The 14,239-nt window shown below is 38.7% G+C and overlaps 2 protein-coding genes across 3 annotated transcripts in view; one reads left to right on the top strand and one right to left on the bottom strand.

The window, feature by feature from the left end:
• XKR9 (XK related 9) overlaps nucleotides 1–4,251 on the bottom strand; it is a 63,714-nt gene extending 59,463 nt beyond the window's left edge. For both annotated transcript variants that reach the window (XM_054246624.2, XM_054246625.2), the window contains exon 1: nucleotides 4,136–4,251. The gene's annotated coding sequence lies outside the window, so the exon portion shown is untranslated. The remainder of the gene's footprint in view (nucleotides 1–4,135) is intronic.
• LACTB2 (lactamase beta 2) overlaps nucleotides 2,085–14,239 on the top strand; it is a 31,593-nt gene continuing 19,438 nt past the window's right edge. Inside the window, exons 1-2 of the mRNA XM_002758985.8 lie at nucleotides 2,085–2,296; nucleotides 9,299–9,462. Coding sequence (XP_002759031.1) covers nucleotides 2,175–2,296; nucleotides 9,299–9,462 — 286 coding nt within the window. The 5' untranslated portion in view covers nucleotides 2,085–2,174. The remainder of the gene's footprint in view (nucleotides 2,297–9,298; nucleotides 9,463–14,239) is intronic.

The raw sequence follows: 14,239 nt of genomic DNA, 5'->3' as shown, positions 1-14,239 counted from the left end.
ACAGAAGCTGGAGAGGGTATAGAGAAAAGGGAACTCTCATACACGGTTGGTGGGAATGTGAATTAGTACAGCCACTATGGAAAATAGTACAGAGATTTCTAAAACACACACACACACACACAAAGAGAACTACCATATGATCTAGCAATCCCACTACTATTTGTATATCAAAGGGATAACTGCACCTGCAAGTTTATTGTAACATTATTCACAATAGGAAAGATATGAAATCAACTTAAAAGACCATGAACAAACAAATGGATAAAGAAAATGGGATATATACACACAATAAAATACTATTTGGCCATAAAAAATAATGAAATCATGTCAGTTGAAGCAACATGAATAGAACTAGAGTTTATTATGCTAAGTGAAATAATCCAGGCATAGAAAGACAAATATCATATATTCTCATTCATATGTGGGAGTTAAAAAGTTTATCTCAGCCAGGCATGGTGTTTCAGGCCTGTGAGCCTAGCACTTTGGGAAACCAAAGCAGGAGGATCACCTGAATCTCTTAAGTTCAAGAGTTCAAGGTTACAGTTAGCTATGACAGTGCCACTGCACTGCAGCCTGGGTGAGAGCCAGACCCTGTAAGTAAATAAGTAAGTTAAGTAAGAAAATTATTTAAGCTGAAGGATAAAAGAAGAGGAGTACCCAGATTCTCAGGAGGAACACTATGGTCCAGAAATTACTGTTACATCCTCTTCTCCAGGATTCACTGACTTTCCAGCAGAAGTCTTAAAAAGGGAAGATGCGCATAGCTTCCTGCCTGAATAGCCATTAATTGATGGCTACAGTAAATACAAATTGACAGATTAAAATGCCTGATGTAGGAGATTTGGTTGGATACTTCAAGTATTTTTTGAAGGGTATACTGCTTAACTTCCCACTGCAAAGGGAATATTTCATATGATTATTTCAGCGATGATTTTTTGAATACTTTTTCATTAAAAGTACAACTGTGTCAAACAAGGCAAAAACATTTCTCACACATAACTGCAGGTGTCATTAGCCAATGTGATACACTACACTGCTGATTCAGAAAAGAGGTTTAATAGCAGACCGTTTTTTTCATCAGAAATATCTGAAAAAAAAGCCACCAAGCACTGTATCAATTTCTAACTTGTTTTTTAAAAAGAGTGGGCTGCTACAGTGGATATGTTCTACATCTCTTTGGGGCAGTGATTACATACAATTGTCATAACTTGATGGACCTGTTGATAGGATCTGTGTTTCTTTTAGGTAATTCATAACTCAACTTTTTTAATGAAAAGCGGTAATTAATGTTGTAAAGTTAATACTTGGCACATTCGAGACCGACTTGTTACAGAGAAAATAAGTCCCTTCCGTCTTGGGCACAAAACGGCTTGCCCAGCCTAGCTCCCTGGACAAGTGGGTAACACTGGGAGGCATACAGAGAGGGGCAAGTGTTAGTGCGAGGCAGGTAGGAGCAAGGCTGCACACGCAGGCTCGTCACCTGGGCAGCCGCCCAATCCCCGTTTTTCATTTCTAACAAAAATAGTGTCCACCTCTTAATAACGTTTTCAGGATAAAATGAGTTAAGTGGGATGTTTGTAGAAAGCCCTTAGGCATAGTAGAAAGTAGTAAGTAAATATGTGCTACCGCTGTTTATTATAAAAGATGAACAGACTAGTACTACTATACATACATACACACACACACACACACACACACACACACACACACACACACACAGCTACTGCCTAATAATCTGACTGGTAATCCTTCCTAGGATTATTGAATAACCGTCATCAAAAATGTCTGCCCTTTGAACCATCACAAGACTCTTCCAAATTAAAATGTCTCTAACTCACTTGGATCCACTCGCCTGTCTAGGACATAAACCCGTGAGGCACCAGCCCCTGTGACAGAGCCAGACTCGCGCCTCGCCTCACGCCGACTCGCGCCAGCCTTCCCACCACCGCCCGAGCAGCCCGCGCGGTGTCACGTGACCTCTGGTTCCGCCTCTGGCCTTCCTGCCATATCCCCGCCCAGTCTCGCCCGCGGTGTCACATGACACCCGCCCAGCCGCTAACCAATCCCCTCCCTCCCGGCGTCACGTGGACTGCCTTCTCAGTCACCGGCCTGTTGTCTTGTTCCGCGCTGGAGAATTCAGAGAGCCGACGCGCCGACCGGCGACTGAGGCGGGAATGGCCGCTGTGCTGCAGGGCATCGAGCGTCTGTCCAGTCGAGTCGTGCGTGTGTTGGGCTGTAATCCGGGTCCTATGACCCTGCAGGGCACCAACACCTACCTAGTGGGGACCGGCCCCAGGTAAACGTCCCTCTCCAACCTCCCAACGTACGCAGCCGCCCGCGGAACCCGGGCTGTGACTGATCGCTGCTGCGCCGGCAGCGAGGAGGGCCGTGTCCTGCCCCGAGCCTGGCAGCTCCGCGCCGGGCAGCCCTACCAGGACTGCACGCAGACACTCGGATCTCGGAGTTCGCTTTAATACGACCACTCCAGGTGATAGCTCTCTAATTTAGGGAGAATAGTGGAGAAGAAAAAAAAAAGAAGAAACTTCCCGTTTTGATATTCGACTTGCTCTACTTGATGTTTGAATGCCAGGGTGTGCGTGTTTAAACTGTTGAGAAAATTAGGATGTCTGGAGTCAAGGGTCCAAGAAAGTGTTTATTTTGCACACACGACTTTCACTGGTGTTTTGTCCAGAGTATAATTTCCCTTCTCAAAAGCGATTAATTGCGTTGAGGCTATTTTCTCAACTCAGCAGCAGAGGGCAGAATTCTTTAGGCTTCCAAATTGGTTTTCTGTAAAATCAGAAAGAGCCGCTAGCCTGTGGAATCTTAGGAGCTGACATAACTAATTTGGGGGGGGTTTTTTGTTACAATTGTATGTGACCCTGTTTGAGTTTAATTTGCAGACAGAGTAACATACCTGCATTTCTAAGAAGATACTTTTGCTCTTGTTCAGCTGCATTCTGGTTTTAGTGGAATTCTGCAGCGGTGGGAGATTTGGTTTACTGCATAGTCCGTGTTAGGCATTTAGCAACTTTTGCATAGTCTTTACTGGATAACTGAGATAATGTACTTTCTTTCCAGCATAAAGTTTAATTGTGCAGTCAAGACATGAATAACTTTTAAAATATAATTGATTATTAAAAACAATTTAGTAAGTATAGTTCATTGAGTTTTCCTTGGAAGTGTCTACTGTTTGACGTTTTACCAGTAAATAGGAATTTTAGAAGCAGCAGACCTGCAAGGCGGGCAGCTAATTAAGTTCAGAGTATACAAGGCAGGGTCAAGTAGGTACCAAAGGTTTAGGCTGCCACCAGAATCTAGGAATACAGAACATTAAGCAGGAAGAATGCCAGATTTCTAGGGTACAGTCTGTCTTGGCTGGAAGTCCCTCAATCAAGTAAATCCATAGGTGGTCTCTCTTCAGTGTGTCATCTTAAACTAGTTGCAAAGTTAATACCTCAGACAAAAGATGCGTATAATCAGAATTACCCTGGAAAGTCTCTTAAAAGAACACCATGTTGTAGATAAGAGTATTGTGTCAGTAAGTTCAGCACAACCTGCCTTTTTTCCAGCGTCGAAACAGATGGCTGGTTCTGTTTGAAAACCAGATGAAGAAATTGGCTTGTGTTTAGGGGCCATGTTGTATGAAAAATACATACTGTATCTTTAAACACTAGAATCACACTCAACATAGCAAAATGCTAGTGTTAAAAAAGACTTGAAGACTAACTGAGGGAAAAGCAGATTTATAGTCTCTCATCTTAAATTACTTAACACTGTTACATAAATTAATGGAGTGGAATGGCCAGTGGAATTACTTGCACTATGTAAATTATTTCTCCATATAATTGAACTAGAGACTACATAGTTGAGATACAAATAAGTATAGATGATGCTACTGTATAAAGTAAAAGTTGGCTAGAAATTAATATTGATCGGCCCCACGTCAGATGTTCTCGGATTGGTATACACCTGTTCCACTTCACAAAACAGTTCTAAGATCACAAGTGGCTTTTATATCACTAAACCCAATGGTATTTTTCTGTTCTCAACTTCGTTGAACTTAAGTATTTTGACACCATTGACCACTCCCTCCTTCATTTGCCAACACCACATTCTTCAGGTTTCCTCTTACCTCTCGAGCTGCTCTTTCTCTTTCACCTTGATTGAGTCACCTTCTTTACCAAATCTTTAATTATTTTAGTTACTCAAGATGTAATCCTCATCTCTCATGTTCTGTATTCTCTACCTAGGCAACCTCGTCTACTTCTTGGGCTTTACCTTTATTATCTGTTTATTATTAACTACTAAATATATATAGCTCTAGTTCAAATTCCAAACTTGATCTTCAGACTCAAGTAGCCAACTGTTAAATCTATTTGCGTGACTCACTGCTGCCTGGAACTCAGTGCTTTCCATACTGAACTCATAACCTTTCCCAGGAAACTGCCAGGTCCTCTTCCAGTTGTCCATATCTTGGTAAACAAAACCATTCCTGCAGTTGTCCAAAGGAAATGCCTAAATACCTTCCCTGACATTTATTTGCTTCCTGCTACATAGCCAAGCCATTATGAAGCTCTCTCCATGTCCCCTGCTACCACTCAGTCCAAGCCAACACAACGTTGCTTAGGCCACTGTAATATAAGGCTCTTAACTGGCCTCTCTTTGACTACTGTCTCTCTCCAATCCAATCTCACCTATGTAGCCTAAGTGGTATTTTAAGAATGAAAATTGAAAGGCCTTGCGTATTCTGGCCTCCATTAGTCTTATCAGGCTCCTCTCAAACCTCTCCCATTCCAGCCATGCTGGCCTTATAGTACCTCAGATGAGGTTTATGATTCCTGTCTCAGGGACTTCATACATGCTTTCCTCTTTCTTTTACTCATCTCTCTCTTCTTTACCCAGCTAGTCTCATTCATCCTTTAAAGCACCGTTGAAATACCATTTCCTTATAGAAGTCTTCCCTGACCCATCAGACTGTATTAGGGGCACTCCATACTTTTCATGGTCCTTATCTCTATGACAATGAAATGACTTTTTTGTGCAAGAAGCTTTCCACACCTTCATACCCCACTATTAACATCAGTTCAGTTAAAGTATATTCATGGCTATATCCCCAGCATCTAGCACAGAGCCTTGTACACAGTACAGATAGAATAGTAAATAGTTGCTGAATGAACAAGCATTCTCTACATTTTCTCTTAATTTTCACTATTATGATTCCAGGACTGTTAGATAACCATAGTTTTTAGCTGGTCTTCCTTTCTCATATCCTCAGCCCACAGATGCCAAATGAATTTCACTAAAGCACTACTAGACCTAACTGTGATCCTTAGTACATAGATACTTAATAAGCTTTAGAATCAACAAATGATAGCCAAATTGTCCAGAATTTCTACTTTCCCCCTCTGCTCAAGAACCTCTAAAAGTTGCAATTTTAACCTTTCCTATCAAAATTGTACATACTTTGTGGACAGTGTGGCTTATAATAGAAAAAGGCAGTCAGGTAGAATAGAGTTAAACTCTGGATACTGGTTACCTAGATTAGAATCCTGGTGCCATTTAATGGCCATATGACTTTGGACAAGACAATTCTAAACATCAGATTCCTGATACAACCCAGTGAAGGTTGTATAGTACCTACCTCATTGGGATGTTATGAGGATTCAGTGAAATTTAAGTGAAACATATGAAAAGCGCTTAAGTTCTGGCACATGGAAAACATACCATGTTAGCTGCTATTTTTATCACTTCTGCTTTCCTCTTAACATCTAGACAACACTGGTCTCATAGTAGGTGCTCAGAAAATATCCAATGATTTTGTAAGATTGACAGCAGAGACCAGTTAATAGCTATCTTAATATTGACATAAAATACCTATAGCAAGGAATTTGATTCTACTAATTTTCCATCAATTGAAAATTGTTTTCTCCATTCATGTAGCCAACAGTTATTGTGTGCCTACTATGTGCCAGACACTTTGCTCTAGTGAATAAATCATTCATAGACCTATACACATTCATTTATACTCTTCTCTTGAGCCCTTCATTAGCATAATTTGCATTTGCTTTATGACCTCCTGAGATAGGGATGTTATTGTTTGTGATCATGAAGAACAAAGTTGAGGAGCCCATGTAGAGATGATACTATCTAATCATCTGCGTTAACTATTCACAGACATCATGGATAGAGTAACTGCTAAGGGAGATAACCTTTTTTTTCAATGTCAAAACTGATAACAATTTTTCCAAATGTATAGCTGAAGTTTTATTTTTGCCACATAAAGAATGATTCTAGGCACTTAACATAAGCAATCCCCTTCTGCTAGAGAGGCAGTGTTTTGAATGGAGACGTCACTGGACCTTGTGTCTGAACATCTAGTACTTTCCAGCACTGCCTCTTGCTGATTATATGAGCTGGAGCAAATCACTTAGCCTTTCTGAAGACTAGTTTTCTATAAAATAAAATAATTAATAAAGTAATAATACCTCCCTAGAGTTGATATGCGGATCAAAAGAAATAATAAATATGAACGCTCCAAATGATATGAATTACTACATCAATGTAATATGTTATCAGTGTGGCTTTTTCCCCCTCAATGCTTGGTGCAGACTCCTTTTTTAGGTTTTGTAGCATCTAGACACCCTCCTTTGTTCCAAATAGATTGTATTTATTTCAGGACTTTTTTCTGTTTTCTTTAAGAGTCTTTTGTCAGTTCCAATTTTGTTAAACCAAGAAAGGACCATTAGGAAACCAAAAACTAGAGGCCCAGAAACATGGTCTCCTGCCACAGGCCTGTGGTTACTCACACTTTCACCTGCAAACAACTAGCACAGGCATTCTAAAAGATCTGTTTTCTTTGCTACTAGATTTTATCAAGTTTGTCTATCAACCCTGTTAATTTTGTCATGACTTTTGATCAGTGTAATGTGATCTGGTCTTTAAATTACAGAGTTTTACATTCATTTTTAGATTAGGAGATATTTCAAAACAAGTGTTTCTTAGGAAGCGGGGAAGGCAAGGATTAAGAAATAATTTTAAAAGTGGTGGGGCCTTGATGGTTTGAAAAAAACTGAGAAGTCTTACCTGAAGCATGTAAGGATTCTTTTCAAGGACCAGAAGACCCACAAAAATAGTCCCAGTGACACTAGTTTAGGGGCAGTGAGAATTTGTGGTAACCCCAAATGCATGGAGGCAGCCAAAATCTAGGAGGGGTGGGCTAAAGAGTATTATTGGAGGTATCATAGTATTATAGTCTTACATACTTTTAATTTAGCATCACTAAATGTGCACAGTGCTGAGTGCAGTACGATGTATTATAGATATGGAAATAAATCCGTAAATTGCTTCAACAAAATAGACAAGCTTTCTTCCCTGAAGGGACTCAAATTTTTAGGGTGGTGTTGGGTGTGTAGGTAATAAACAAATATGTAAATACATGTTACATGGTAATAATTGCTGTTATAAAAAAGCAAGGTAAGACGGCTAGGAATGGCATCGGAATTCACTGTGACCCAAGGCAAATTCATCTCAGATTTGCTCCCTCCAAGGTTTACCATCTTGATTAATGGCACACCAGTCATCCCACCTCAGAATCACTGTTTCCCTCCTTACACATCTAGTTGTTTAAAAAATGGCTTAATGTTCTTTAAGCCATTTATTTCTTCCTTACGTTTTTACTGCCAACAGAACCCTATAATAAATGCCCCCTTGGTCCAGTGTAACCATCTGGTCTCCTGTCTCCAGATAGGACAGTTCAACACTGTGTTTCTGAAGGACATCTACTGTGCTATAGAACATAGGGTGCAGACAGAAGCCAATGGGCTATTAGGCCATTGCTCTCCTCCCTTATGAGAAGCCAGTTTGTTTTTGTTGACTATGGATCACAGGGAGTAGAGTTAAGGAAACAAACCAACCAAAAAAAAATAGCCATCTAGTTACTCACTGTTAAATTTTAATGCTTTGCAAAATGCTTTCTATTGTTCATTACTTTTATTGTTTATATTCAGTCATATGCAGTTCCCCTTCTCACCAAAGTAGAATGTAAGCAAGGTCGTTATGTCCTGCTTACTGCAAGAAACAAAGTTATGGGACGTATTAGGTAGTCCATAAACAGTTATTGATCAATGAATGAATAACTCAGACTTTTCATCAAGACTAATTTGTCAGCCAGCCTGAATTAGTGGGGTGGTTACTATGGAACAGCATGAGTGAAGAAGTTTGTGAATTGGATCTTGAGTAGGACATGGTGGCTCAATGACTGTAATCCCAGCACTTTGGGAGGCTGAGGTGGGAGGATTGTTTGAGCCCAGGAGTTAAGAGACCAGCCTGGCCAATATGACAAAACACCATCTCTACAAAAAATACAAAAATTAGCCGGGCATAGTGGTGTATATCTGTAGTCCCAGCTACTCAGGAGGGGAATGTGGGAGAATCTCTTGAGTCCATGAGGTCGAGGCTGCAGTGAGCGGAGATCACATCACTGCACTCCAGCGTAGGTGACAGAGCAAGACCCTGTCTCAAAAAAAAAAAAAAAAGAATTGGATCTTGAGGAAAATGTCACCCCGATGTCTTGAGGTCAGCAAAACTTCATAGAGAAAGGCCACCTCATAAAAGCACGAGGAAGGGAAAAGTATAAGGAAGATTCAGAACCACAAGCAAAAAACTACAGCTAATGGGGTTGTCTAAGTAAAGAAAGTAAACAGCTCAGACGTTTCCCTGTGCTTCACTAACGCCTCCATTTTCATGTGTAAGGGTGCTAGTGCCAAAGACTAGTTTCTATAGGGGTGCCATTGAATCAAAATCTTTCATATGTATAAAACTTTTGAAATATATAGAGATAAGAGATCTCAAAGGCAGAGAGATAAGAGCACATATTCTGGGCATCAGAATACCTGGGTTTGAAAGCTGTTTCTGCCATTTACCTACAGAGTAACCTGGGCAAGTTACTTCTAAATGTAATAATAAAATATGTACCTTAAACAGTTGTTACGAGGAATGCAGTTATTAAAATATGTAAGGTCCTTGAAATGGTGCCATATTTATTTTAATTGCTTTGTAAATGTACAAGATTACTGCTCTTATTCCTTTTTCAGACTTATATTTAGCTCTAATTTTTTCAGGAAACTTTATAAGGGTGAGATTACTGTAGTTAAGCTAAAGTGCCAGCTATTTTGAGCATGTTGAAAATAAAACAATTTTTACTTTCTTAAATTTAATGTAAATTATCTGTGTGCAAAATAATGCTAATGTCAACTCTGCGTTCCAGTTGTGTGATTATCTTCCATTTAATTTTCAGGAGAATCCTCATTGACACTGGAGAACCAGCAATTCCAGAATATATCAGCTGTTTAAAGCAGGCTCTAACTGAATTTAACACAGCAATCCAGGAAATTGTAGTGACTCACTGGCACCAAGATCATTCTGGAGGCATAGGAGATATTTGTAAAAGCATCAATAATGGTAAACAGAAACATTCATTAAGCTCATTGAGGAAAGCCCTGTTTGGAGAATAATTTATTTCAGTTACAGAGCTAAGTAGTCTATAAACCACTTACTAAATACCTCAGATTTAATTGGTGTTTTTAGAAATTGATGAGACTGTTGAATACTGTCCCTAGTTTTAACAAAGGAGGAGAGAAAAGTCCTGATTTCTGTTTCAAATCGTCAGTTTTGCTTTAGTCTGTGTGACAACTACTATTCAGACTTAATCATAACTAACAGCTGCTGAGCATTTACTCTGTGCCAGGCACTGCACTAAACACTTTACGTGGATACTGTGAGGTAGGTGCTGGTACTGCTCACATTCTAACAGAGAATCTCAGGCCTTCTGTGCTTTAAGGCAGTTATGAAGATATGCTGAAATTCAAGCAAGATATCATTGTATTGATAATTCATTGTCCCTGAAACCTATTCAATACCGACATTTTCCATCTCTTTATTTCCTCATCCCACCATCACACATCTAGATTCATTCATTCATTCATTCAGTAAACAAATATTTAGGTGACGGTTATATGTCAAACAGTGTTCTTGGCACAAGGGATATAGCAGTGGACAAAACAGACTGTGTTCTCATGGAGCTTTCATTCAAATAGGGAAGGTAATGGTAAATAAATAATAGGTCAGGCCGAGTGCAGTGGCTCACGCCTGTAATCCCAACATTTTGGGAGGCCAAGGTGGGTGAATTGCTTGAGCTCAGGAGTTCAAGACCAGCCTGGGCAACATAGCAAGACCCTGTCTCTACAAAAAAGTACAAAAATTAGTTGGGTGTGGTGGCGTGCACCTGCAGTCCCAGCTACTCAGGAGGCTAAGGTGGACAGACTGCTTGAGTCAGGGAAGCTGAGGCTGCAGTGAGCCAAGATTGTGCCACTGCACTTCAGCCTGGGCCGCAAAGTGAAAAAAAGATAGATCAAATGATGATGGGTGCTATGCAGGAAGATAAACATACAAGAAGAGAAAGGGAAAAGAGTAAAGTCGAAAAGGGCAGGAGCTGTTATATCCAGGGTAGACACAGAATGAGCAAGCAGGTAGCATTACAAGATCAAAGATGCTGGAATGGGAATATGGTTGGTACATTAGGGGCACAGTAAGGAGGTCAAGAATATTCAGGCTCATTTACATTGAGCTAATATTTTTAAACATTTGTAAAGATCTGCTTTTTTAGGCCTTGTGACTGCAATTGGGACATCAGCATGGTCTTAGCTACCACACCCAATATCACCAGGCTTCCAGTTATAAAAAACTGACAACCAAGCTTCTTTACCCTTTTACCTCCTTTCTTCCAATCTAAGGGAACTATGTACCACAGGAACTTATAATCTCTCAGTCTGACTTTTTCTTGCTTTTCCTTCTCTTGTCTTGCTCTTTTACTCTTGTCTTACCTCTTCTTTTAATCTACCTATTAGATCTTGTGAATTAAAAACCTAGTTTATGCCAAGGATGGTGCTGTATGCTTATAATCCCAGCTACTCAGGAGACTGAGGCAGGAGGATTGTTTGAGCCCAGCAGTTCAAGACCAGCCTGAGCTACATAGTGAAAACCTGTCTGGGGAAAAAAATATATATATATATATTCTGTGGTTACTTACTAAGCTTTGTCACCTCAGTCAACTCTAGATTTTTCAGTTTGAAAAATTAAACTGTTTATGGCCCACTTTTTTTCCTTCATAAATCAATTTCAATGAGCTTTAATTTACAGACATAAAATGTGCCCATTTTAAGTGAACAATTTGGTGAATTTTAACAAATGTCAATACCTATGTGACCACTCCAGTTAAGATGTGGAATACTTCCTCCGTTCCAAAAAGAGGCCCCTCGTGCTGCTTTGCAGTGATTTCCTCCTGTCCCGAGCCTGCAACAACCAGTCATCTACTTTCTGTCACTAGACATTAATTCTGCCTATTGTAAAACTTCAGATAATGGAAGCTTAAAAAGTCACTCTCTGTCTGGCTTCTTTCACACAGCATCATGTTTTTGAGGTTCACCCAGGTTTCCTGTTATCAAAAGTTTGGGGTTCCCTTTTATTGCCAAGTAGTAGTTCATTGTATGACTATGCCACAATTTGATTTTGCATTCACCTGTTACCATTCACCTGTTAATGGACATTTGACCAACTTTATTTAAATTGGAAATTAAAATAGTTTTAGATTCCATACAAAATAATGAATATTTGTATAATAGATTAACCTATTTAGTTGATTTAAAGAAAGTCAAGCAGAAATTTGGCACTCTTTATGCTCACTAAAATTTTAATATTATATTTGAAAAGTGGCTTGTCTTTCCTTAGTGAAAGCTAGACAGGCTGCATACACACCTTCTGAAATACAGAAATACCTTCTAGAATCTTTCCCCCAGAATTTCCATGTTCTTCATTCTCTAAATCCTTAATCCCTAACATTCTCTTTAGGATCCTAACATTCTTGTTAGGATGAGAATGTTAGGGATTGTGTTTTCTTATTCTGTTTTGTTTTACTAGTGTTTACTTTGGTCCATGTTGTTTTCCTATTTTGTTTAATAATTGGTATGGTTAAAATTTTTCAACCACTTCACATTACTAAACCTGTAATTTTACAGGCCACACCTAAAATATAAATGCTATTTATAAGATTTCTGTGGAAACATACAGTAACCTCAAAACGACCTGCTTGCAAAATTATTAAACAAAATCAGGGTATAATTTGGAACTCCTAGTGACTTAGAACCAGAATTTTACTGCATATAAGAACTATGTAGACCCACGTTGCTCTAGTATTTTGTTTTGGTTTGTGTTTTTGTTTTTATTTTGAGACAGGGTCTCACTCTTGTCACTCACACTGAAGTTCAATGGCGCCATCTCAGCTCACCACAATCTCTGCCTCCTGGGCCCAAGCGATTCTCCTGCCTCAGCCTCTGGAGTAGCTGGGATTACAGGTTCCCACCACTACTACCCAGCTAATTTTTGTATTTTTAGTAGAGATGGGGTTTCACATATTGACCAGGCTAGTCTTAAACTGCTGACCTCAAATGACCCACCCACCTCAGCCTCCCAAAGTGCTGGGATTGCAGACATGAGCCACCACACGCTGCCTGTTTTGGTTGGTTAAGTAAATCTTTTAAAATGTATTTTCTTTTGTTATCTGATCATTTTAAATTATTTTGAAACTGAATTTGGATCTTTGCCACATACTTCACGTCTAAGTCATAGGAGTCAAATGTTTGCTTCTATCCTATTCAATTAGAATATTTTTATTAAACATTTTTATACATAAACAATATCACACATTTGTATTCAGCTTAAATCTCAGTACCAGTGATGTTGCAATTATTCAAACATTAATAAATTATTGAGTTTGTTTCTGTTAAAACAATTATATGATAGAGACAGAAAATAAGTAAGTGATTGCCAGAAGCTAGGAAGGAAGGAATTGGAAGTGATTATCATTAGGTACAGAGTGTCTTTTGGGTGCTTTGAAAATGATACTAGTGATAGTTGTACAATTATTTAAATACACTTAAAAAACTTCTGAGTAATACATTTTTAAAGGATGGTTTTTATAGTATATGAATTACAATTTTGATAAATCTACTATTAAAAATATTACATGATTGTTTTCACCATACTATTCTTCATCCTGCCTATAGATGGCTATTGTGAATAGGATATGTGTTTTCATTTATCTTTACACATAATTTTGAAAACACTGAAAGATAAAATTATACATATTAAAAACAAAACAAACAAAAAAACCTCAGTATCTCAATCTTGTTCTATAATGTCAATTCCCAAAAAAGCATATCATTGTTTTCCTTTGGCTCTAAGATATAAAATAATAGAGTTTGGGGTTGGAGAAGGGAGATGTATTTGTTGTTGTTTCTTTTCTTTTTATTTCAATGTTTCTGTCTCCTTTATCCTCCAGACTAGCACATATCTATGCCTTGTCAATTTTTCTTTGAAATATCTCTTTCTCCCCTCATACTTCCAATGCACCATCTTAACTCTAATATTCATTACTTTCCAGCTGGGATATTGCAGTCATTCCCCTTCTGGTCTCTCTGATCTCCTTTTAGTCTTTCTACGCACAGCCACCACATGGATCATCAGTGAACACTATTTCATTATCTTACTAAAGAGTGTGCAATGATTACATACAGTAAAGTTTAAATTCTTCTATTCCGTAAAAGGCAATTGAAGACCCTTTCTGATCTGAGCTCATCTTACCTATCCACTTTATCTCCACTCTTCCCAGCCAGTATTTTGCAGTAGAAAAGTTGGTAGCATTATATTGTCACACATGTCATGCTCATTCTCATTTTAATGCCTTTTCTAATGCTGTTCTCCTTACCTACAAGTCCTTCTTTGTACCTTTACCCATCCTGTTCATCCTGTAAGTCACACCTCAACGTCTATCATATTTATAAATCCTTTCTAACTTTCCTTTCTCTGAACTCCTGCTGCCTTTATTAATATTCATTAAACGGTACCAAGAATAGTTCTTTGTTTTGTGTTTGTAAGTTTTAGTTTCCCGACCATGACAGCTTTTAAGAACTTTGATATCGCAGTGGTTGTATTCGGTATACCTAGTATACTGGTTAGATAATTGGCACACAATTGTTAATTGGTTAATTAACGTATTTTCTTTGTGTCAGTGAGGGGTTTATAGATTAAGCTTATTTTAAAGGTTTAATATCTTAGCCACAGATTTGGGCTTCCATTTCAGTACTCATAGCAAGGGCCTCATGATATCATCCTTTTGTTATTA

Source organism: Callithrix jacchus, chromosome 16 (genome assembly GCF_049354715.1).
Source record: "Callithrix jacchus isolate 240 chromosome 16, calJac240_pri, whole genome shotgun sequence".
Lineage (NCBI taxonomy): Eukaryota > Metazoa > Chordata > Mammalia > Primates > Cebidae > Callithrix > Callithrix jacchus.
This window is presented reverse-complemented; position numbering and strand designations above follow the sequence as displayed.